The sequence below is a fragment of the Numenius arquata genome, chromosome 6 (genome assembly GCF_964106895.1).
Source record: "Numenius arquata chromosome 6, bNumArq3.hap1.1, whole genome shotgun sequence".
NCBI lineage: Eukaryota > Metazoa > Chordata > Aves > Charadriiformes > Scolopacidae > Numenius > Numenius arquata.
The window spans coordinates 55,795,941-55,822,053 of record NC_133581.1 but is presented as its reverse complement, the minus strand read 5'-3'; the positions used below and the strand labels follow the sequence as shown (position 1 = coordinate 55,822,053).

Here is a 26,113-nt window from a genome sequence, read left to right as displayed (position 1 = left end):
CCACTACCACGGATCATTTATTTATATACTAAGTTAAAAAATATGAATATTTTATTACAAAAAGTTTATCAAACAACTGTATACATACAGTTCATATTGTTAAAAGCCAACATGTCAATTGATACTTTATGTACAGTTGATTAGTAATGTCATACAATTGTAGAAAAGCATCACTCAGCAGAAACCGATTTGGCATTTGGAAAGTAGTTACCACCCTGCACTAGAAGAGACAATTAATATAGGAATAAAACATTTATACGTAACAATAAAAATACTTATTTGCTGTGATCATTTAAAGCAAAAGGATGCTTTCTTTCTCCAAGAAGAAACATCATAAATGGAGATTAAAGTGCACATAACCAACGCATTAATAACTCTTCAGCAATCCCATCTATCATTCTAGATGTTCCAAGCACATCACAGTAACATCAAGGATTCAGGACTTTTCTCCGTGGCTTAAACAGTAAGAGTTAAGAGAAATTCAGCTTTCTAAGCTGCATGAAATAATTCCGGTGTACAATAAGATGAAGTAGGGTACAGATATGTGAAAATAGTGTTTGGTGAAAAAGTCAGCGTAAATTTTCCCAGATATATGATTTCTGGGGAAATACTTTCCTTTTGAAAAAAAGATTCATAGTATTTCATACAACTGTAGACCAAACAAGCAGAGCATGCAACAGTATTTACATAACCATCCCCGCAGTTGTTCTTTGTGGGCTACATATAACACAGGTTGGAGCAACACTGTCTATACAGTCTATAAATTTTGCTGGCAATCAGTGGAAGAAGGAAAAAAAAAAAATCACCAATAATTTGTTGGCTACAGAATAGGGTCCTAAACTTGAAAAGTGCTCCTCCAAAAATGTAGATTTACCTCATTACAAGCAATATAGTAAACCTTACAAAATATAACACAGTCAGTACTAGCAGAGCTGTCGAGGGCAATAATTTTAATAAATCAGTCCACTTTGGATAAAAGAATGCTTATGCATGTTACAATCTATTCAAAAGCAACAGCTGAACAGGCTAAATTTACATCCACAAGAGAAGCATGACATGTTCACTGAAAACTAAATGAGTTGCTGGTAATTATGGTTATCATTTTTATCACACCAACTGGTCACCAATAGGAAAAAAAAAACAAACAATTTTTTTTTTTTTTTTTACAAATATGAGAAGTTCTGAGCCATTATACTTGAAGAGCGTACTTCATATCCTAGGCACTGGACCCAATTTGGAGGTAAAATGTCTGTCAACAGGATTTAACATCCTCAGGTTTCTGAAGGCCATCCATATGAAGTTCACATACAGCACTACAAATACACATCAGATACTGCTGTAAATTTATAAGGAATACAAAACACTATTAAATACAACTTTCACCCCATGGCACATCAAGCATGGCAATACCACTTGTTTCATATCTGGTTAGCAACGGTCAGTTGTGATTATGCTTTATTGAATATTTTCCTTTCTGTAGCTGAGAAATATACAGCTTGGACTTGCTTCCATCCGGTCTTTTAAACCAAACTTCATCATGGTTAATTGTTGTAATTATGGCACTACAGAAAATGAGGGAAGAAGGGTCAGGGGAAGAAAAACAAGAAGAATTTAGAAAGCTTATAAGCCAATAAATAACCTCAAAACTGCAGCAGTGCTTCCATACAGTAAATGAAAATATGCATTAGTTGTAAGTGCTAGAACCAAAAGATACTGGCTCCATTGTAAGGACAGTTTTAACACAATTCTTTGGTAACTGCATGTGTCTTTAGTGAAGGTAGTTAATTCTTCAGCCACCTATCTATTTTCTTCTCCTATGAGAAAACCCTCAACATGTACAAATACTTTAATTGTTTAAAAGAACACCATAGAAAACTCACCCATAGAAAACACAACAATAGATTACCCATGGTAAAAAAACAGATTGTTGGAAAACATACCCAGAAATTACTTAGAATACAAAGTATTTGGAAAAAAGTTAAACAGATTGAAGCCCAAAATTTAAAGCAAAAAGTGTATTCAACTGCTAGTTACAATACCAAGACCATAACAAATAAAGTCAAAGCCCGATTTACTGAACCATTCTTAGATGAATGATGCTTTTATGCTCCTTGTGGTAAACCTTAATAAAAACAGTGAATACAACTTCCCCCTCATACCCCGAGAAAAGAAAAAAAAAATTCAAGTAGAATTGATGACAGAAAAAGGCTCAAAACCAGAGATTAAAACAGTTAATGGAAGAAAGATCTATCACATACTGAGTGTGACAAAACTCCCTCCAGGAAACCCATCAGCCTTGCAAGTTGCTGAAACCTTGAAAGGCTGGGAAAGTTCCACTGTATGCTCGCCCTGTTAAGCATCAGCTTTGGGCTGTTGTCAGACACTGGATACCAAGATCTCTTTTTGGCTCTGTTCTGCAAAACTAATTCAGATTTTTTTAAATCTCAGAAAGAATATATATTTTGCCAAAATACTTTCCTATTTCAGCCCTGAACTAACACCAAAATCACCAAAATCTGTTCCCCTTCATACACAGGCAAGAAAAGAAACAGTTTCACAATAAACTACTACTATATGAAGTGAAAGTTAATTTTCCCAGGTAGCTATGCATATTTAATCAACAGTGCTCTTAGACTGATTTGCCCTGTTCAGTAAAAGGTAAGATATACATTTAAGTCTAACTTATTTTAAATATACCCACCTTTTAGAATTGACAAATATCAGCCATACAGAGGAAATAACATTTAGATATAACATTCAACCAATTTCGCACTGTAATATTTAGACCATTTCCAGGTAGAAACTTTGTTAAGAGAAGGAAAAGCCGTAAAAAAGTTTCAAACTCTTTTCTTTCAGAGCATTAATCAATTGAAAAGAAAGTTTATCTTTAATAGTATAAAGTGGTTTTCCATAATTAAGCTTTTTTTGGGTGGGCCAACAGACCAAATTCTGAAAGCAACAAAATCCCAACATACTAAACAAAACTTACTCAAAGACTATTGAGAAACTAGAAAGAGCTTAAATTGTTAGTCAGATCCCAGCTTGACAAACATCTCATTACCTTCTGTGAAGTTCAACCTTTACCAACCTCTCTCAGAAGTCCAGTGCTCAACCTTCTTTGATAATCCCTGTCTTCCAAGGTGAACTAATGTACACTGAGGTGGCAGTACTTCCAAACAAGCCTTATGCTTCAATGCCATCATCCTATCCATTGCTTAACAAGAGTGGACAGAGATGCATAAACTGAATAATCTTTACCTTGTAGGACATTCATCTTTCTTATCAATGCATATCGTCTGTCCACGTCCATACCACTCTCCATCATAATAGAGTCTTCCTTCTTCAGATCTAGCGCTATGTAGATGCTTTTCCAATTTGACAGGTGCTAAAATGATCAATAAAAGTAACTTAATATTGACTTGGCAGAAGTCAGTTAGATGTTTAAATACACTTTCATCAAGTTATTTTTCCATTATCAGTAGTCTCTCTTAATAACTGTAAGAATGCAAGAAAATCGGAAGCAAGATACCTTCTTATTACCAGTGAGATAAGTTAAAACCTATATTTCAATTTTTAGACAGAAGTTCTCTTCCCCACCACCTTCATATCTGTGACATGAATTTTTCAAAAATGGAGCAATGGAATATAGAGAAGCCTTCAAATGGCAGAACCTGAAACCTCTTCGTCAGCACATTACCACAGCATGCAAGCAGTAATACATCACTGAAGAAATATACCACGTGCTTGCCTCCTCTCCTTTTTCCTCCTTTCTTACCACCTCCAAGTATTTGATTTTGCCTAGCATTAATGTGCTTCTCACCTCAGTGCCAAATATCAGTTAAGGCTCCTTTCCCATATCTCTACTTTAGTTTCCTGCCTCATCTTGTGTAAACACTGCCATAGCTTGTTAATACTAATCGGTGTAACCCACTTTTAGAAGTCTACTTTTGTGTTGATCATTTTCTAGAATTCAGATCTCAACACAATTATCAGCAATCAAGCTACAAGTATCAGCACTTGAGAGAGGGGAAAGACAAAAGCTTCATCTTCCAGCTACCTCACCCCATCCTCAACCAGTGTACCAGGGCTAAAATAAATGCCATCTGCCTAGATGGAGCTCGCATCGCTGCACACAGCAAGTTCTGTCTTGTGAAACCAGACAATGTTTACTTACGTTCTGGCTTTACTCTGTGTGGCCCCAGTGTAGCCATTGCCTTGAAACACAAACGAAAATGAAGTTAGTCAGCAGGCACAGTCTTTTTTTTTTTTTTTGTCTTTTTTTCTTAACTGGCAGTTTTAATTGTGCAGTGTAGCTCAGGATACTTGCTTTTCACAATCAGAACAGATCTGAAATAAAAGTGTGCTCAACAGTGACTCGGTAACTAAATAAAACATCATTTTGAGGGTGAAAAAAAATTACCTTCTTTAGAAAGTTTTGATTTCTAATAAATCAGGAGGTTTTCTAAATTAAAAAAACTGCTATATGAACAACTTACTCTTTTGATTTATACATTATACTCATAAGCATACAAGTTTTCTCTCGTGAGAGCACAGCATATTAAAGTAGGGTTAAAAAAAAAGCTCTAAGAGTTTTTTGGGGTTGGTTGGTTGCTTTTTGATTTTTAAAATTATTTCCAGAAAAGACAAAATCCCCAGTAGATTCTGGGTTTGTTGCTATTGTTTAAAATCATGTTACACTAAAGGAAAGAAACTGAGGGAAAGCTATTTTGTGCTGTTCCTCTGATGCAACAGGAAGAGAAAAGTCAGACAAGTTTTCCAGAGGCATCACATTTTACTTCTTGTTTAGGAAATAAGTGCAAGTATAAAGGATGGAAACTGACTCAAAGCCATTTCCCACCAAGTTTTTGAATTCGCATAAGTAATTTGGTATCCAATAAGCTGGGAAGCACTAAGGTACTAGGGGAAGTTTTCTGACTGCAGGTGGAAGGCAAGGACAGCATTTCATTACAGCAAGTTACTTTAACAGTATGATAAGATCTGATAAGGGAATTCTGCACTTAATTAATTCTGATGGATTTATTTTTTCAAATAGATCAGCTGGTCAAAAAGATAAGCAGGATCATCAATAGATCAGCAGGTCATCTTCCTGCAAACCCTGATTCTCATATAATCTGGGAAAAACAGTGTTTCACTTTATTAAAAAAAAAGTATAAGGAGATGTTAAAGTATAGAAATCTTCATAAAATAAACTATTTACTATGTGAAAACATACCATGGGATATATATATTTTTAAAAACCTTATTTTAAAACAAAACCCTATCAAAGAATCCTGTCATAGTTTCTACCCAATTATGCTCGACTATGAGAAAGCAGATCCTCTTGACACAGGCTTTAGGCTCACTTTATCATGGAAAACTATGGACTACCCACTTTAGAGATAACCTCTTCCACCACTTTATTGGATTCCTCTGCATAACTCGTGTAGAATCAGAAAAAGTAGCAATAACATAGCTTGAACTGCAATGATTAGCTGACTACTGAAGAAATAAAAATCTACTTAGACTTTTGACCACATAAAAAAACACATTTATATACTTTTAAGAGGCAAAAGGACTAGACAAGAACCCAAACAAAACCCACAGCCACTGGCATTCATCCTCTCATCTTACCTTCCTTATTGTTGTCCAGTCTTCAAGTATATCAAGGTCTTGTAACATATAAACTATATAGGGGCGTGGAAAAGTTAGGGAAAACTCCTTTAAGTAGCAGTTATAAAATTCTTTAATCTTTTTAGAGAGATATTAATACCAATCTTTCACACAAAGAATACCTACATGAAGTGAAAGCTCAGCAAAAATAAATGCATCTGAATTATGCAACCTAGAAGTACGCTTTAAAAATTATTAGAAGAGATAAGTAATAGTATGTAGATATTCAGACTACTGGAGCTCAACATGACGATAAGATAAACAATTGCAATACAACCATTCCATCCTAACAGTTCCAAAAATCATTCTATTTGCAATACTACAAATTACAATTAAAATTCACTGTAATTTCAATATACCACTCCAAATCAGCATCTACACCAGTATCAGCTTTAATAAAATCATTATTATTTTTTCAGTATTCCGCACTGTCTTCCTTTGAGAGAAAAGTGTAGACAGCACCACATCTCCGAATATCAAATAACCAAAAACAGGAAGTAGAAAGGCAAAGCCCATTCCTTGAACTATCAACTGAAAAGTAAAAATTGTGTATTAGAACAATACATGAAATTCAAAACAAAACTCCATATAGCAAAGCTATTCCATTACAACAGCCTTCAGTTTTTACTTTGTTTCTCCCTATTTCATGTCTGAAAAACAAGTTTAGAAAAAGGCACTATGAATGTTTAAAAACAAAATCTCCTAAAATGGGCATGAGAGCTTTAACTTAAATTCCATTTGGAATTTCAAGAATCTTTAGCCATTTTCAAACTTGCTTTCCTCTAAATAGCAAAGAATTACAAATCAAGTGTCATGTAGAATTTTTAGGTAAAAACTGACAAGTTCACAACTGTTCTGAAATCATAAGCAGAAGGAGCAAATTAATTTACTTCACAACTGAAAGGATTTTCAGCCTTATGAATTGCCTGAAACTGCTAGGGTTTTAGATCTAATAATATGTTAATATCTTCTGTTTGGAACGTATTCTAAAATGGCAAAGTAGCTTGTAATTCACAGAATCTGATTCTATTTATATGGATATCCCGAAGACAAGGATGACTAATAGCTAAAGAAAATACACTTGCACACAATCTGGCACTGAAATTGCTAACAGGAGTTAAGAAACTCATGAAACCACATGTACCTGCATTGATTAATACCACTTGGCTTTTAAGCATCAGTTAAAAACCATTTCTACTAAACTGAAATTATGACACATCCTAATGGAAGAACAGCTGTTATTATGACAAATCATGCATTTGGGATGTGTTCAAGTAAATCAACCACCCTGAAGGAGGGTGTCCCAATGATGACAGTTTTGGTTGGTTTTTTTTTTTCCAAAACAATGTTAGGCTGGGGGTACGGGTAGAGAGAACGCTTGGTTTGCAAAGGCATCTGCTTTCTCTGGAGAAAGATGATACTCTCTCTTAGGTGTTGTACCTTAAGAAGTTTCAACTGCACTACATGCTTGTCAACAGCTATGAAGAAGTCATCAATGCAAAATTCTCAAATACCAGACTCACTCTACAGGAACCCCAAACCCACAATCTCAATTGCTGGGATTTGAAACTTTTAATCAAAGAGGGTTCTAAAGTCCATGGAATTTTTTAAGAAATAATAAATTGAGGTAAAGATGTCCCAATATGAGAAGCGAAGTTATACAGGAGAAGTTACACAAGTCAAGTAATACTTTGCAAATATAATGCCTAACTTTTTCCTGTGGCTCTTTTTCTGAAGAGTTAAAAAAATCAATTTTTAGAAATATTCTCTATATGAAGCTAGTAGTTAGATAAAAGAATCTTAATTTCAATTTTCATAATAGTATCTGTCAACGTGGTTTCTCTAACCTGAATTAGAATAACATCTGCCATACAAAAATAAATTTTGAGAATGCATTCAACTTGTTAGCAATGACGTATGTAATAAGACTAGTCATAAAACAGTGAGCACTACTAGAAAGAACAGTGATTTCAGTAAAAGGATATCTGATACAACGACAGGTTTCTTCTTATCTGGACTAAATGGATCCTTCCTTTTCTTCCTGGACTGTAGCTCATCATTCCATAATTCTGAAGAGACATAAGAAGAACATGCTATGAATTAGAAACCTTTACATGCCTAGCTCTTTTTACAGCAGAAAATGTTGTCCAAGAATGGAAAATAACAATTCTTCTGATGAGATGCTGTTTCCAAACAGAATAAAGGCTTTACATGATTATATAGTCATACATTAATACCCTCAAAACAAACAAGGAATGCTGACAATTACTAGACCAAAGTTTGTTTTAAGATAAAATTCAACCCCCTCTCCCAAAGTCTACAGCTGAATAGCATTCTACTAGATAACCTCAAACTCACCAGACATACTATGTGTACAGTCAACTAATCAGTAGCTACCAGATGAAAAAAAAAAAAACCACCAACCAACCAAAAAAACCAACACCCACCCACCCCCCAACTTTGCATTTCCATCCACCTGAGGTAATGTCAATGCTATGCCTGTCTTCTTCAAGTCTTCTAATCTTCTCCTCTAGTTCACTTTGTACAGTATCGTACAACAGAAGCTTTTCACTCTAAAAAAGCAAGAAATGACACATTTTTACATGACTAAGTTGTATCATCTAAATATATATGACAACAATTTAAAGCCTCAGCAGGAGGAAGGTAAGAGTAGCTTTAGGTAAAAATTTTTCATAAGCCATAAAGCATTTGACATTTCTCTCTATCTACTTTCTTAGCATGAGATCGTAGCTCCTTAAAGACAGCACACTCACTTGGCATAAACATAGTTATCAAATATCAGTACCGAGAATAACTAAGTATATAAAACCATGCAGCTAGATGTCCCAAATAAGACTTGTATTTTGACACAAATACAGTATTTTTCTTTTGTATAGCAAAGATTTATTCACAATGAATAACTGTAAAGTAGTGAACTCTATGCCATCTTTCATTACAGATCAGAAAATATAATGTTTTCATGGAAAGCTTTTTATTAAGCTGCCTCCAATATTAATAAACCTGCAGCCATTTATAGAGAATTATCCTCTATTACCACAACATTTATAATTGTCTATTTTCATAGATCTGAAAAATGCTTTCCCACAAAAGCAAGTATTGAGCACGTGAAATAATCTAGATAAACTGTAAAAGCAAAATTGTCTACCTTAGAGCTGTGAGAAACACTTTAAAAACAGTTCTTTAGAAAAGTTAGCTAGTTTGTCCTTTTAAAAGGCAATTTTTGATTCAAATAGATTTACCTAATGACTTCAATGTTAGTTGTATCATTAGCACTTTTTATATACAACAGCAAACAAAAACACACTGTGATGTGAACTTCTTGCAGCATTTTGTACAGTCTACGCTCTCTTCCATCTCTAAGTGTTTCAAAACAAGAAAATCAACTTTGTAGTAAACTGCTCTCAATTACAGTCTACCACATAGGACTGACACCAAAATTACACAGCGTATCTACATAGATCACTCACCCTTTTAAAGGCAGCACTGAATAACACTAACCTCTCTAAACCAGTAACTTGGAATTAAGCTGAGTTCCAAACATCAAGGAAATAAATTTACTCTTCTTTTATAAGCTTGCACATTTCCTAAAATGTGAGTAGGAAACACAGCTGACTCTTGCAGTACAAGTCAGAGCGTCTAGCTAGTTGCTGCCACGTCTCTGCCAGAAGCTGCAGTCCCAAGAGCCAAGCCACCAGACATCTGCCCATCAACTGCTCCTGCCCACAGCGCAGCAAACTAACAGAAACCTACCCTTCAAGCTAGTGGGCTGGAGGGAAGCAAAACTGTTCAGGAATATGTGAAAACAAAGAACCCTGTTCTACTAAATGACTGTCATGTTTACCACTCCCTTCAAGTTACAGAGTATTTAAGTTCCAAAGACCTCCTTTCGTTTATTTTTTCAATCTCTCGTTGTAAAAAAAAATTTCCCAGCGGAATGGCGAAGGTGGAAGCCTCATATATATATATCTGAAAAGCCAAAAGACTATTATCTCTTCCAAGACCATTTAAAAATTCCATTTTAAAATGAAATAGTGTTGGTCTTTTGACATCTGTTTTGCTTCAAGCACTTGGTGACAAATAAGGTGTAAAAAAGTGTTAAAGGCATCAGAGGCATTCTTGCTGAATGGTTATTTTCCAGTGGAATAATGATTCTACAAGCAGCTCTGCTGACCTTAAAGAGCTTTTCCCCCCAAGAGACTCTTATTGGATGGTGAGTATTTGAATTCTGAAGTTTCACAGTAGAAACACAGTAGCAAAAAAAGGGACAAGGATCACCCTAAAGAGGAATAATATATAGCCAAAGCAAATCATTCAGTCATGGAAGAAAAAACCTACAAATCTTACAGGATTCTGTCCAACCTCAGGAGTATTCACAGGAGAGAAGACAGTCAGCAATGAGTAGTTCTTCATTATAGCTTGCTCTTTCCCAAGGTATCAAGAAAAAGGAAATTTTTTTTAAAAGTACGAATGCACATTCTTGCTTTATTGGTACAGTAGGAGCCACAGACTTTGGGAATATGGTGAACCACTTGGAAGAAAACACGTTTAAGTAATAGCAGGGTTGAGGAGTACTATGATGCAAACCTCAGGATCTACACAGTTATGTTACAGCATTGGACATACATGTACTTGAGTATTTGTACTACAGTACCCAGTATTTAGATGTTTAAACATGAATGTTTGTGTTTGAGGAGAGAAAAATACTTTTCCTGTAACTGTTCTTTAAATGTAACTCTATCACTAGCTGTCCAAGGCATCTTAAAAAGACGTTATTATTGCTGCTGCTGTTAAAATGTAAGGTGCTTTTTGCTAAAATTGCATCAGATATTTTAGTTACTATTCTTGGTAATATTCTTATAATAAAGATTAAAAAAAAAAAAATCACATGGGAGTCCATTAATAAGAACCTGTTAATGAAAAATAAGGAGCTTCAGCTATACTTATATGGAAAGCCAAACTAATATAAAGCTAATTTTTTATACGCTTTGAATAACCTCTTAGATGGGCTTAAATATCTCAAGGCAATTGCATTCAAATAGCAAATAACAGCAATAATAAAAACAGGCACTGAACTTGGAAAGCACGACACACAGTAAAGTTAGATGAGACTAGCTATTGATGTAAAATAGCAGGCACAACCTCACAATGCTGTCGAGAGGCTTGAATTTCACATTCATACTTGTTCTTCACAGATTCCAGACAAAGTTCTCTATAAATACCTGTAATCAGACAAATTACAGCAATATTACTTTCTTTAGCTAATATCTGATTTCAGAATTCTCTTTTAAGACTGTCCACAAGTCCCAAAACATGTACATACTGGAAAATACAGATATATTAGGCACTTACAGTAGCTGGCTGCTTTCCAGAGTAAAAATAAGAACAAGTAATTCGTTAATTCTGAAGATCTGAGGAAAAATAAATGCTATTTTAATAACTTTTACCCCTATCAGTCAAGAAATTGCACCAGCAGTCATGCTAACTTTACAAAATAGGTCTATTTCATATTTCTGATCAAATTATCCTGCATATCCTCAGTTTTCAAACCCATGAAGTACTAACGGGCCTCTCCTATTTTCTAATTAGAGTTTTAAACAATGTTTTGGGTAGTTTTATAGAGCTAGAAAACCGAATGAAAGAACAAGCCTTTAAAATTAGTATGTGGAATAAGGCTTACTTTATATGCATGACCTTAGTAAATCATATCAATTAACAAGACTGTTCCATTCTTAGAAATAGCCACCTTGCAATACAAAGGATACTGCTTCTGAGCATTAGAAGCTTTTCTTGTATGTTTCTGAAAACGTGTCTACTGAAGAGACAGCTGAAAAATTCTGAAAGGTACCTGAAATGTAATATCTGGCAAGTATAGACAGAACTGGATTTAATATATTCAATGCATTCAACACAAAATACTTAAATTGTTCCAGATTACCATTCTGAGGAGTTAAGTTTGCACACACGCTGGTGCCATCTAGCAACTGAAGAACAACTTCCCTTAGAATCAGTAGACTATAAATGAGTACAGTGCAAGAGGCAATTCCTCTGAAAAACAAAGTGCAATTATTATGTCAATGAACTTTCTGATGTGAAGTCACTTTTGATCTAGAATTCAAAATGTTCTTTTCTTACATCAGTATGTTATGCTGGCTTTTTTCTTTTTTTCTTTTTTTTTAAATATTTATGGCTGACTGGCATATCTAGGTCTACCAATTTACAATCACTGCTCATTTGCTTGAAATCGAGCAGTATGGGTATGAATATTTCTAAAAGAAGCGGTTGTATTCCTGACTTGCTGTTCCACATTTCATGTGAACAGTGCTCAGCGCCTTCGAGAGAGAGGAACACAGTTTCTTTTCTACCACAGTTTAGCTAAACACAGTTTAGGGTTTTTTTCACCCCTTCCTCCCCTCTCTCATGTAGAAGTAGGTCCTTAGCGGTTACCTGCTGGAGCTCAAGTCCTGCTACTACCCACTTCTGTCAAGGCTCTCAAACAGTAAGAGAAAATAAGCCTGTTCTGCAGCTTCTTGCTTTCTCTGGAATAACTTTATTCATCTCATTCAGTTGAGGACAAAAGGAAAAACAAAATCAATCCAGATTTCTAGTCTCAGCTTCAAGGAAACTTTGTAGTTTTTACCACAGGCTCTTTTTACATTGGAACATGCATCTCCAATGCTGCTGAAGACAAATCAGGAGAGTCTCTAATAATCTGCCTATCCATACCCACCTACGTGGAAGCACTGACAGACAGATACATTTAAAACTGAAAATCAAAAGTCTAGATTAAGGTTGCTTTTATATCAAAACTTCTGCAAGTTCACCTATGAACTTTCTGCAAAGCCCAAGTGGGCTACTTAGGACTAGTCAAGTAAATTCGGGTTAAGATCTTAAAACGCGGAAATTCTGGATCATCAGCTGAGAAAAAGCATTATGGACCAGAAGGGAGTGAAATGCAATAGACCAAAAGATTTCAAATTCTCCTTGTAGCCTGAAGACAAAAGTACCAATGAACACATACTGAGTAGCACTAGTATTACCAAAGTATAAGCAGGCTTCCCATTTTCCAGTTTGCCTGCACCGTGCTTCTGCTGAATTTCTTAGAAAAGACACTGACATAGCTTCTCTGGCCAGAGAGATGACGACTCCCTGCCTTTTGGCTTTCTGACAGCCTGTGTTAGGTAACCCTTAGACAGCCGAATTACTCCTACAGGAGTCGAGCTGTAACATGAAAAGAACTTACCACAGAGAAGTACAGAACTTTGTCTTTCTGTAATACCACAGCTCCATATGACTATATGGTTGTATCCCGGAAGAAGATAAAAAAAGTTCTTTCCTGCTTCTTCTATGAGCATAAAAGCCCTTCTAAATATTAGTTTTAATAATTAAAATGCAGCTTAGAAAAAAGCTGCTAAGGACAAGAGTTTTCCTCCTTCCCCAGATGGAACAGAAGGATTGGAGCAGAGGAGTCGAAGAGACATAAGACTCGAAGAGCAGGAAAAACACGGTGATCTAAGATGATCTGGCAAGCACTTCATGAGATAGCACCTACATATCTCTTCATTTCAACAGTGACCAGTGTGCAGGCTTGATCCCAAATTTGCTGACTAATAAAAATTATTACTGTTTTGAATTCAGTAGTTTTGTGCTTACTACACAAAGACAGACAGCCATTAAATGAAACATAAAAAATAAGTCATATTTTTAGTGTGATGCTATCAGGCAACTTGTGCAGAAAGGTAGGCAACCTGTACATTTCGACTTGAAAAATAATTTACATTTAAAATTATGCCACAGTATTTCTAACTTAAAAACACGTTCCTTTAACAATTCTAAAGAAAAAAGAAGATTGACCTCAAAATGTATAACAAGTTTATACTGTTGAAACATCAATACTTATTTTACATGCCTACCTGCCACCTTGGTTCGGATTTGCATATTTTCTTGTAAAGCTGCCAGTGGTTCTAAATATTCAGGTGCTTTTCCAGCTATGACCTCTTGTAGTTTTGCATCCACTTGGCTTAATCTTTCCTTGTAAAGTCTTAAAATAATAGAAATTAAAAAAAAAAAAGTTTTATTTAAAAGCAAACACAAGTTAGAAGAAATATTTTAAAAGAACTATTCTGCATCTCCTTGTTAATGTTATAGAACACTCACTGAAGCAAAGTTAAGATTTGTTACCACTTGAAATTTCCAATGTATATTTTCTTTTTGAACAGTATTCATCACGTCTATTAAGCCTTTTTTGGAAAACACCTGCAGACAATCAGACATGTAAAATGTAAAAATAAAATGAAATGTATCTCCCTCTCTAAGGAAGAATTTAAAAAAAAAAAAAAAAATCACACTGCTGTTAACAGGATTAAGATGGAGTAGGAGGTGAATCAACATGGAAGAGGACAGGAAAAGGTGCCCATACATAAGAACAATACAGCTTACATCAAAAAAGAAAAAAGATACAACATTTTGCAGATAGAAACACCCATTCGCTTTCATGTTCACACATTTGCTCCCATCCCACCATAAACCAAGGAAAAAGAGAGGCAGGCTCCTATTGAAGCAACCCTCGCTTCATCTCCTGTGAAAACCTACATACTGCATACTACCACAAATATCACAGGATAATTTGAAACTGACGTCTTCCATTTCTGCCAAAAGGAAGTGGTTTTAAAATATTTTTATTTTACCTAAAATTCATTCTTTCTATAAAGGCTGACATTTACTGGCAGACAATGAAGAAATCTGCTTGCATTTTGAAGAATTTAATGTAATAGCAATTACAAGTCTTTCAATCACAATAATGTTCTACTCTTTGTGACTGATAGCTTAAATATAGTGTTCAATGGTAGAACTATTGCTCTCAACACAAGAAGGACATGGACCTGCTGGAGCAGGTCCAGAAGAGGCCACAGAGATGATCAGAGGGCTGGAGCACTCCTGCTGTGAGGACAGGCTGAGAGAGTTGGAGTTGTTCAGCCTGGAGAAGAAAAGGCTCCGGGGAGACCTCATAGCAGCCTTCCAATATCTGAAGGGAGCCGACAGGAGAGATGGGGAGGGACTCTTTATCAGGGAGTGTAGCGACAGGATGAGGGGTAATGGTTTTAAACTGAAAGAGGGCAGATTTAGATTAGATATTAGGAAGAAATTCTTTACTGTGAGGGTGGTGAGGCACTGGAACAGGTTGCCCAGGGAAGTTGTGGATGCCCCATTCCTGGAGGTGTTCAAGGCCAGGCTGGATGTGCTTTGAGCAACCTGGTCTAGCAGGAGGTGCCCCTGCCCACGGCAGGGGAGTTGGACTTAGATGATCTTTAAGGTCGCTTCCACCTCTAACCTTCTAACCTTTATGGTCCCTTCTAACACTATGAATCATCAATATAACCAGCATTTCCCGTTCTCATTTTTTACCTTGCACCTCACAATCAAAAGCTATAGAATTAAGGCAAACGTAGAAATTCTGTTGTATGTGTTAAGAACACATCAGATGTTCTGTTTACACAGATAAATATATCTTTGTTATATCTGTCTACACATATGTTCCAGTCGCTATGAACACCAATCTCTCAGCTAACCAGCGTCTACACAATGCCATCCTCCTCATATACCACAGCCTTACCACCTCCCAAATACCATTCACAGTCCCCGAGTCCCTTGCTTCCTTCCTCTCAAGACCACCCTCCTTAAAGGTTTGTTTCCACAAACTGTTTTCAGTCATCCAAGCTATCCAACAGATGGAAGAGTAGGACTGAATTCAAAAGCTGGCAGCTTTCTAAATGCCAAGCCAGTGAGTACCAACTGGCTCCAATACTCATCCGTTGGCTCCACTTCCCAAGTCGCTCCATGCTCAGCCCAAAGACAAGACAGTCCTCTCTAGACACTGCAGCAAGAAATTGCTTGTTGAGCAATTCTTTACAGACCCTGTTAGACAGACCTCACAGTATCCTGTTAGGCAAAGCAAGTTCTATGTCTCCATTCTGTAGCATATTAAAATATATGCCCAAGAATAGACAAGGTCTCCTCAAAGCTTTATTTGACAGGTACTTAATTAAGTTAGTTGCCAAATTACCACCAATTTAAATTGGAACAGATGCACCTACCTTGTCTGGGCACAAGTGAAAAAAGTCAACTTAAAAAACCTACAAAAAACTGGCTCTAATACAAATGGGATTCACTTTTGAATAATTGTGGCTACTAATTTGGTCTCTACTACTTACTAGGTCTTTACTATTGATGTAGATATTATGACAAACTACAGAAAGAGCTAACAGTATTTTCATTTTTTTTAGTATTGGTATCTGGTTTGCAGTAACCAAAAGGAACTTTAATTGGTACCAGCTGTAAAAAATGCTGTGATACCCTGCAGGAAACTCCTTATTTCTTACTTAGCAAAGACAGTGCTTGGGTCTATCCCACATAGATAAACAGATGAGAAAGATCTTGAGTAAATAAATAAATAAATAAATATAGAGAATCACAAATTTTCCTAAAATCACAATTCCTTGGTTCTGCTGAGGATTTTGATGCAATTGACCCACACCAGCCCTTCACAGCAACAACACTTCAAACTTCATTCTTACAGCAAAACAGAAAATAAATAAATAAATACATATAAGTATTCTGCAGCAACTTCCTGCAAATAATTTCAGAACTCCCTACCCTTATTCTTCTCCAAAAGTAGCATCCATATATACGAAAGACCAGAAACACCAACTGCACACAATATTCTCATGGAATGGATCCTCAAATGAGGCACTTAAAACATTAAAATACTTACTGATCTTTAAGGTCTGTAAATTGCTTTTCAAGATTAGACATTTCATCTAAACACTCCATTCTTCTTCTTTCACAGTCCTCATCATCCATTTCTATGAATAAAAAAAAAAAAGTAATATACATAGCACTGTTCAAACTAAAACAAAATAAACTGGGTATTTTCTTTCTAGTGAATTTGAAGCAAAATCGAATTTTAGGCATGAATAGATTATCTATTATATTATTATAATCTTATAGCAGATTATGAGGAATCACTTGACATATAAACTACAAAGTAAGAAACTTCAATCTAATTCTACAAGAAACCTCATTACAGCAATTTCTCTTCCTCAAAACCGGAAACAACATCTCTGTAAGATTTCAAGAGGTTAAATTTCATGACTGATAATACAAAGTGTATCTAAGAATTTGTGAAACAGAAAAACTAAACATAGTACACCACACCAGAGGAAAGGCACCACTAAGTGTGAAGAGTTATTAGCCACCACTGAAAATTCAAGTATCCTGAGTTAGTATGAGCAAAAGAAGTCCCCGGAAAGCAAGCACAGTTCAATGTCACATTTGTCATATAAAATTCAAGGGTTTGTGTTATTAATAATCATTAATAAAAAAAAAGTAACCCTTGGTTTTGAAAACAGGTTTCAACCTGTTCAATTGGGAAAGTTCTTTGAAGCTAAAATATTAATGTGGAAATATCTGTAGTTCATCTTAATGACCATTTAAAATGACTGGATTTCTAATGAAACACTTCTTAACCTGCAAAGTCTAGAATTTTGCAGTAACTTGTTTTTCTATGCTTTTATGCAGCAAGAGTAATTAACATTAAACTCTTTCCACAGTTTTTGTTTTAATTTATATTCCTGAATTTTTTCTAAATTTACCTAGTGAACATAACTGTAAAGTATAACAAATACCCACTTTTGGGCCAAAAATTTTGTCACTTGCCATAGAGACATCTGATGTTACTAAACATCAGTTGTTACCTCCACTGCCTTTTCTTAAGACTAGAAAACAGAAAAATTAAGCTACAAAATTCTTGACTCTCTCATCCTTCCCTGAAGAAAAAAAAAAGGCTTGGTTAGGCCATATTCAGAAGTTAGAGGTGTCCTGAAACTGCTTTATAGTAGCAGTATCTCCAGGAATTAGCTCTCTACAGTTATGGTACCACTGGCCAATTATCAAGCAGTACATGACATGCAGAAGAAGGGATGGTCAAGCAGTCAGGAACTGGGGCTGAACTGGTACAAGCAGGCCAGGTGTTGGAGGGAAGGGGCTGTCCTAAGGAGGCCATATCCATCTAAGCAGTAACTCTGCAAGAAAAATCCTAACTCCTGACAGAAAGGCAAAGTAGGATCTCGAACCAAGCAGTGACAGCCTGGGCTCACTCTTCCAGACCATAAAGAACTCTAAGCCTTTTGCTTCTTCCTCACTCGCATTTTCCAACAGAGACGTTTTACTGCTCTATGCTGTCTCCTACACCAGCTACAGAAAGCAGCACGCTAGACTTCATCCTTACTGTTTTGCAAAAGAGTATGGCAATTTGCAAAGGTGATGAGGTAAAAGAAGTAGCTTCAGGGCCAGCACAGCTACATCAGAGTATCTGATTAACTCAGATCTTCCACTGCGACCTCGCAGTGTCTGAAGTTTTCTGCACATGGCTTCTTCCTCAAATCATCACAAACTTTTAAGACTAAAAGCCACACTAGCCCTCTCTGCCTGGATGTGAAAACTAGCAGGCAGTGGAGCAGTATTAATCTGTATTACAATGGTACCCATGCATCCAAATCAAAGACCTACTACAGTTTGTCACATTATAGTTAGTACAAGCAAAAAAGACAGCGCATACAAAGTTTTAAAACGTGATATAACCTGGAGTATTTTAGAGCAGAGGAAGAAAATCTAAAAACAGAACTTAAAAAAAAATACACTGAATGCTTAGCATGCTGGGGAGGGTGGTGGAAGAAAGTATCAGGCTGTTAAGAGACACTATTTTATTTTAAAATATTGTTCTCAAAAGTAAGGCAGATCTGAATCCCAGAATAAGGCTGAATTTTAGATTAAAGAGCAAAGTTTTATTTGGCTGTCCAATGTAATACTCAAGCCAAAATTGATTGGGCAACTTTCAGCTTGGCCAGATTTAAGGAATGTGGCAGTCATGTTACTCAAAGCATTTATATGGTATAAAAGTAAAGCTTTCAAACCTGAAGGCATCTCCGCGTGAAGCCAGATAGGAACAAGCACTGTGATACCAACAGTTCTTCCACTTTACTCTCAAACTCAAATGTGTGTTTCAGATGTGTTCAGCTATGATTTTGGTTCTAAGTATGTTTTAGTATGGTAATCCCTCAGAAGTCTTTCCTTAAATTAACCTGGATTTTATTGTTTATGTTTAGGGACTATAAATCAATGAAAGCAGACTAGAACTGTAACCCTGGCTGAGGCTTTCCCTCCAAGACCCACTCTTGGAGGGAAAGGTGACTGCATCTTATACTTTAAACTTGCATTGCAAAGAAACTATAATGCATTGGTATCTGAGGGCACAGCTGACTCTTGTAGATATTGAAATAATGCATAGCTCTCTCCAGTTTCCCCTCCCCTACGTACATGCTCGAGTCTTCAACTTTCTGGCAAGTCTACAACCTACCTATCATTCATACTGAATGGCAATTCACATGTGAAGTTGCTCTTCAATTGTTTTACCTTTATTCTACCTCCAGTAAGATTCATAAAATGATGAAGTTTTTCAGAGTCCTGAAATATCTATAATTCCCCAGTTACAGAACTTCTTCCCCACGACCTTAAACAACATACAGATTGGGGAATATGCAGTACTGAAAGAGTAAGAGGTTTTAGGATCAAATCTCATGGCTTTCCAGTTGAAAATTTACATCACTGGAGACAGAAGATTCCTCATTTCATATTAAAATGTTTGGTAATGGGCCTATCCTTTCTCAACACTTCAGATTTCCCATGAAGTTTCATACTGCACAAAGTATTTAGGATATTTTTAAACACTTTCAAAATTATAGTCATTCTTTTCCTACTATATTCAAGCTGTTCAAATGAGTAACTAGGGCAGCCTGGTTTAAAGACAAAAAACCTCATAGTACTTAAAATGTAATAGTGCCTAAAATAGCTTTTTTTAATAAGCTGTGGCCTATATTAAGGGCTCTAAAAAATGGCCAAATTCTCATCTGGGTTGGTAAGCATAACTTGTGGGTTTTTTAGTCATCCCTAATATGCTATTCTATATCCTGGTCAACACAAAACCCTACACTAAACACATATCATTAAAAGGAATGGGATAGAAACAGTGACAGCTCTCAAGGGCAAGTTATGCTTCCTCTAACTGCACTTTCTGTATTCTCAGATATCTACTGCTAAAAAAAAAAAAAAAATATATATAAAAAAGGCTGAATGCAAATAAAGTAAATGACAAATTTAACCAAAAAACCTTTCCTTCAAAATTTTTTTTTCTTATTATTACTAATTTTAATTAAGACTTATTTCTTGAGGTGCTTATCATCTTATGTCTGTAGGAGCAATACGCTTCCATGGAGTACATTCATATTTGTCAAGACACTGAGATAAGCATGTAATTTCCTTTAATCATTGCTTTTTAAGTGCTCCCTTAAAAGCATTTCTCTGTGGAATGCAATTGAAATTATCAGGAGAGCTTCTTGTATTGTTTTAAAGAAACATTCACAGATTACTACATTCACTTAAAACACAATTCCTCCTTCCTCCCCCCTAATCCCAGAAGAAATCAAGAGAAGGGCAAGACAACAGAATTATTTGCCTTCAATAAAGATCAACAAAAGCGTCTCTGAGAAGACATAAACTTTAAAGTTTTCTTTAAAAATATCAACTAACACAACTAGAAACAGGAGCAAAGGCAAGTTTTGAAAAAGAGCAAACTCCAAAGCTGGAACCAACAGAGACAATTATCTCTTCACCACAGCCAGTGAGTTGGAGGAGAGAAAGAGTTAACTCTACATCTGTTATACCAAACTCCCTTTTTCACACAGAAAATGTCTTTTTTTTTAGATATACAGATTCGCTAGAATAAGAGATGAAGAAAGGGCATTCCCAGACGGCATCTAGCTACAATACAAACTGGTAGGCTAAGATGGGCTAAGTTAAGTACTGGTTATTTTTGCAGTGCTGCTCCTGGACCTCATCAAGGAGTCCTTCACAACCCCTGTGTCTCGCCCACCTACTGCCGAAGAAGCCTGTATATTCCTTCTTTACACTGTTTTGCCCTGCAAGATGTAACAAACTTCATATGAACTTCTTGAAAAGCCATCTCCATGAATTTATTATCCAAAATACAGTATTCCCTTTTTAGTCCAGGTACAATTCTGATAATAAAAGAATTGAAACATGCTTTCATAAGTCACATCTGAAAGGAACAGAGAAGGCTGCTGTGGAAACAAGGACATAATCAGATACGCTCCTCCAACTTAAAGATATGATTACCTCCAGCTGCTTGCCCTAGTACCCTCGCTCAAGTTCACCTTTTTTCCAGCACAACCACCAGTAGACACAGATGATGCCTAGTTTAGGTTTCATCAGAATAACCCAAGACAGTTTAAGCACATTTTTCTGGCCTTGTTTTCCAGCAGAATCACTATGAGGGAATGGGGGTAAGGAAAGACTAATCAGCCTTCCTCTGTAACAGATCTGTAATTTTATCAATAAACTCTCCACCTACAGCAGCCCAACTGTTTATAAAAGCTGTGCACACACTGAAGTTTCAGTACAGCACAGCTTTGAAGCCAGTCTCATGACTGGTCCAACTTATCAGGCACAGGGTCAGTTTGCAGCAGTTTTGGTGAACACAAACTGAGTTCTTTTCCTATCAAGTTAAACCCAAAGCTTCATTTCAGGTACTTGTCAAATGTGTTCCACTATGTGTCTCCATCTATGGGCAACACAAGGATTTGAAACAATGACTTGTCCTTCAGGCAGCTTCCAAACAAACATATTCAGTTCAGGCTACATAATTGGAAATAAATCCTAACTACTTTGGAGATGTGGGGGCCTCAGCACTATGTACTCGGAACTACTTATTCTCTATTTGTATTTTGCCAAATCAGTTGCCAATACAGATACAAATAAAATCACTATGTTTGTAATAACTTTGCTGACTCTTTCAAGGATGTGGTCCACAGCTCACTGATTGAAGAAATGTCCTGTGTAGCATTGCATTAGACAAGAGGTACAAGATCTTCTCTCAGATGAGGGAACAGCCTAAGAACTAAAGAACTCCCTGCTCTAGGAGACTTCTTGTCTAAAACTGTGCAAATCATTAGTCCCAAATTCACAAAAACGTATAGGTGCCCAGTTAACTGATTTAAGTTGGAGGTATTTACATATTCTCACAGAGTTGCGATTTATGACTTCTGTTGCTACTGAGCTGCAGTCTAACCACTGGTGCACATAGTCCCTGGCACCTCCCATTACATATCAGACTCTTCACTGAGATGTTTTCACTGCTAACTTTTTAATGGGTTATTTTTCTGACACCTTAGCATACAAAGGCCCAAGAAGCATTGAAGGCAGTGCAAGAAAGGGGACTGGAAAGCACACCGTGCACCCAGGAAGGGTGGATAAGGATGAGAGGCAGGACAGTGGCAGCCAGCAATTTGATCCAGGTGGACAGCCATGGACCAGCAGCCTAACTTGTAAAAAGGGGTTCAATCAGCAATCCTTGCCAGCTCGAAGGTATGGGGGAGAAGAAGAGGGAAAAGCAGAAAAAAAACCAACCCCAAACCACAGGAAGTTCTGTATAAACCATGGGCAGATTACCTGGATTTGTGGATTAACGAAGGCCTCTACTGGGGGATCAACTCTGGTACAGAGCGAGCATTAACTCAGATCAAGGTCTAAGGGAGTAACTATACTCTCTCCCAGTACGGCAGCCGCACTTTCCCAGCACTAGTAAAGTCTACACTATACTTCTGCAAAGTCAGCTTGGCTATGTCCATGCCAGACCTGTGGGGCTCCAGCACTGTGCACAGCCCAGACTAGAGCAAGCTCCACATGGAGCCACCATAGCAGGGCCTTCCCTGAACTGCATCAGTCAGTGTGAATATAAAAGCCACAGGATTTAACATTCAAGATCTCCCAGATCTTTTAAAAACACAATGAAGAATTAACTGTACATTGAGGACTTATACACACAAATACATCAATCATAAACCAACGTATATAAAAATATAATTTCACAGCTGCTTAATTTGTCTAGCTCATAGTGTCCCATTCCTTCCACTATGCCAAGCCCAGCACTTATGCCACAAGTCAATGTGCTGGTACAGGCATGGGACAGAATCCCAGCAGACCACTCTAAATCACTTAAGCTGCCAGAAACACAAATTAGGACCACAGCTAGCACTGAACAAGCTACTGTTTTTCAGCTAGCCCTTCTAGTGACAAAGATCCTGCTTGTAGAGCTTACTTACTTATGGAGCCCTGGGGATTCTAAAGCACCACTGTTATGCATCTGATGACCAGTACATTTCCCAGTAAGTGACCATGTTATAACTTACCCGTTGTACTTACAGGGGAAGTTTGAACAGATAATAACCTTCTTCTGACACAGCAGAAACTGAGCATTGAAAAAGTAACCCTTTTAAAGCTGGTTTTCACCTACTAATATAATTTAAAATCTGCAGTCCATAGGAAGCTATGGAAAAAGAAAGGGACCTTCAGCAGAGCAGAGGTTGAAATGCTTCACAAAAAGGCCAATGATACCAACAGGGCTGCCAATGACCCCTCAAAGACAGGCCTCAAAACATCTAACTGAAATTCACAATTTTGCATACGAGGAAATACATATGCATATACCAATGCACACGTATCTTTGTATGTATGTGTGCCAGCCTTTCAGTGTAGACCCTAGCGAGCACCCTGCTACGGCCCATGCACTCAAGCCCAGCAGGGCACAACCCACAGCACCCACTCGGAGCGGCCCGGCCCGCCGAGCCCGGGTGTCAGCGGCTCGGACCGAAGCGGGGCCGCCCGTCCCCATGCGGCCCACCACCCCCCGGGCCGGGCGGCCGGCCCGACGAGGAGCCGCGGGGCCGACGCAGGGGCTGGGCCGGGCCGGAGCGGCGGGGGGGGCGGGGTCACAGCGGGGGGGGGTGGCACCGGCAGCCACGGGAGCCGGGGGGAAGAGGGCGGGACCGGTCTCTCCCCCGGGGCAGCGCGCCGGGCACTGAGGGAACGGCCGCGGCGCCCCCTCAAAGGCGCTGCCCCGCGGGCGGCCGCCGGTACCTGAGCTGTCCCCCTCCTCGGACACGGACGAGCTCTCGGTCTCCTCCTCCTCCGAGCTGCTGCCCTCGTTCTCCCCGTAGTCCACCTCCATCTCATCGTGGTTGTTCTCCTTCTTCTCCCGGGAATGGACCGGCATCGTCCCCGCCGCCGCCGAGCCCCGGGACAGTCCTTCCCGCCGCCGCCGGCCCCTCCGCCCCGCCCCTCCCCTCCCTGCCTCTGCAACCTACCCCGCCCGGCTCCCTCCGCGCCCTCCCATTGGCCGAGCCCCGCCAACAGGCTCGGATAGCCCCCGCGCGCGGAGTATTCTGGGAATTGTCGTCCGCCGGGAGCGGGGCGGAGCGCGGGAAGAGGGCGGCGTCGTTCCGCGGCCGGCCTGTGGGGGGCCGGGGGCTTCCTGTGCTCCCTTCCCTGTCCCCGGGGCACTCACGGGACCGCTTGTCACTTGAGAGGCTCTGTCGCGGCCAGGCAGAATTAGGGGCGCGTCGACACCTGCCCGCGTCTCCCCACAGGTGGCCCGGGAGGGGGAGCGGGCCTGCGGGGCCGGGGGTTCGACCGTTGCCGTTCCCTGCCGGAGCAGCGGAGGGAGGACGCGGGGGCCTCACGTCTGGCCGTGCCGCCTGCCTGGCAACCCCGCGCCCAGGCTGCCGCCCGGCAGCTTTGCATCCAGGGGACAGAGGTCCCTGTCAGCAGCGACCTCCCCACCAGAACCTCTTTCTTTCCCGGTTTCACATTCCGTGATATGCTTTAAATAAAATCAGACTTAACTCGGTCCCCTAAAGCTGACAGCAACCCCTGAGAGCAGACATGAGAAGGCACTAAGCGGATACGCTGCAATTTGTGCAGAGTTGGGGTAGGTTTTCTGGTTCTGAATATCAGTACTTTACTGTTCATTCGTCAGTTGCCCTTAATTGTGCTGTGTAAGAGGTACTGAATGCAAACGTGTTTACTGGAGCAAGCTGTCTCAGTTGTCCCCGTGCTACGAGGGACTGGTTAGCTTCACCTCAGGACGTATGCATGCAGAGGAAAGTATGGCAGGAGTCCTCAAGAGCCATGAAATAAGAGTCGTCTGTGGCCTGCAGGTAAGCGCGGGCAGGATCGTTGGGGTGAAGGTGAGCTCACTGGTGCGGCACAGGCTCACTTCTGAAGCCTGGGCCAGGTGAAGGCACAGTAGAGAAGCACTGTGCATTCCAGTGACGTGATGTGCTGCTCCAGTGACGTTACGGTTGTGTTTGCCCAGCAGTGGCAGTTCTTCATATTGAGAGATCCAGGTTTAGTCACCCTCCGCAGTCTGGAAGGATGTTGTGCCGGTTATATTGTGAGGCAGCTCATAGCTTCTGAGCCTCCCCATGGACTTCTACCTCTATGGCAATGGCTGCCCACCTCGCCCACAAGAACATTAGTCACTTCTTTTCTCCCACATCTCTGTATGCCCAAAGCAACTCATTTCCCTGTATCTCCACCAAGAGGAGTGTATGTAGGTGTGCCACCTCTTCACAAAGAGAGAAATATTACAAAATTAACCACCTCCGTCCTTCGCTGTGCAAGCTCCATCCCTTCTGTTTCTGCTGCCTCTGGCCTTGCCTCTGAGGACCCAGCCGAACCCAGCGATGCTTTCCCCGCACCCAGCGCCATTTTTATCATTTTAAGTATAGGGCAGGAGACACCTCTATGATTTCTGAAAGGACCGCAACCTTCCGAAAGGCGAGGCGGTGCCGGGGGAAGAGGAAGGCGGCGGCGGGCTGCCGGCGGAGGCGGCCGCGCATGCTCCGCGCTGGCGGGCGGGCGCGGGATTGCCTGGGCTGCCTCCGACCCCGGGGGCGGCGGGAGCACCGCGGAGAACCGGCCCGGGGCAGCGGTGCTAGGGTGGTTATAAAGGCTCTGGTTGTTGAATAGAGCAATAGCGACTGACCTTGTCCTCGGGTTTTCCCTGTCTAGAAACCACTCGCGGGACCCCAGCATCTGCCCGAGCGCTGGTTCGTAGAGTTTTGAAAATTTCCAGAGACCGTTACCAAGGAACTGCGTTGTAAGCAAGTACTCCTTCCAGGTAACCCAGCGAAAGGGTTAGTAGGGGTGTCTGATACTCAGATGGCTGAAAGGAGTTAGGAGGAGGCCTGAAAAAAGAGCTGGAGACTTTCCCAAAGACAAAATGGTGAATTTAACAAACTGGATCTGAAATTTTTCTGAAGAGGTCCATGGGGATTTGACAAAAAGAAACCAGAAGTAACAAATGTCTAACAAACCCAAATTCAAGTGTTGCACTTTGGAGTGGCAAGATAAAAAGACTAGAAATCAAATGCTCTGTGGTAGAAAAAACTACTGGAAACAGTCGCAGGGAAAGGAATGTCAGGAAATCAGGAAACCTTTGGCCTGATTGTAA

At 39.2% G+C, this 26,113-nt stretch overlaps 1 protein-coding gene across 2 annotated transcripts; it reads right to left on the bottom strand.

Annotated features, from left to right (window-relative positions):
- Positions 1-23,934, bottom strand: BRMS1L (BRMS1 like transcriptional repressor). 2 transcript variants are annotated; one of them, XM_074148905.1, is made up of 10 exons: positions 23,737-23,934; positions 16,460-16,550; positions 13,602-13,729; positions 10,831-10,910; positions 8,147-8,243; positions 7,656-7,739; positions 5,632-5,696; positions 4,175-4,214; positions 3,259-3,385; positions 1-1,562 (listed from the first exon to the last, which is right to left on the bottom strand). In XM_074148905.1, the coding sequence occupies exons 1-10, from the start codon at positions 23,870-23,872 to the stop codon at positions 1,439-1,441; spliced, it is 972 nt and encodes a 323-aa protein (XP_074005006.1). In that variant the 5' UTR covers positions 23,873-23,934; the 3' UTR covers positions 1-1,438. The 2 variants fall into 2 exon arrangements, with proteins under 2 accessions (XP_074005006.1, XP_074005007.1); XM_074148906.1 differs by having other exon boundaries at positions 1,166-1,313.
- Positions 23,935-26,113: the final 2,179 nt, after the last annotated feature.

Bases quoted from the DNA above. Each gene is read 5' to 3' on its own strand.
- BRMS1L (XM_074148905.1), bottom strand. From the start codon at position 23,872: ATGCCGGTCCATTCCCGGGAGAAGAAGGAGAACAACCACGATGAGATG. The intron at 5,697-7,655 runs ATATCCTTTTAC...TAACTTTTCCAC, and splicing joins GAAACCTGTCGTTGTATCAG to GCCCCTATATAGTTTATATG. The intron at 1,563-3,258 runs GTAAAGATTATT...CATTTTCTGTAG, and splicing joins AAAGATGAATGTCCTACAAG to TGCCATAATTACAACAATTA.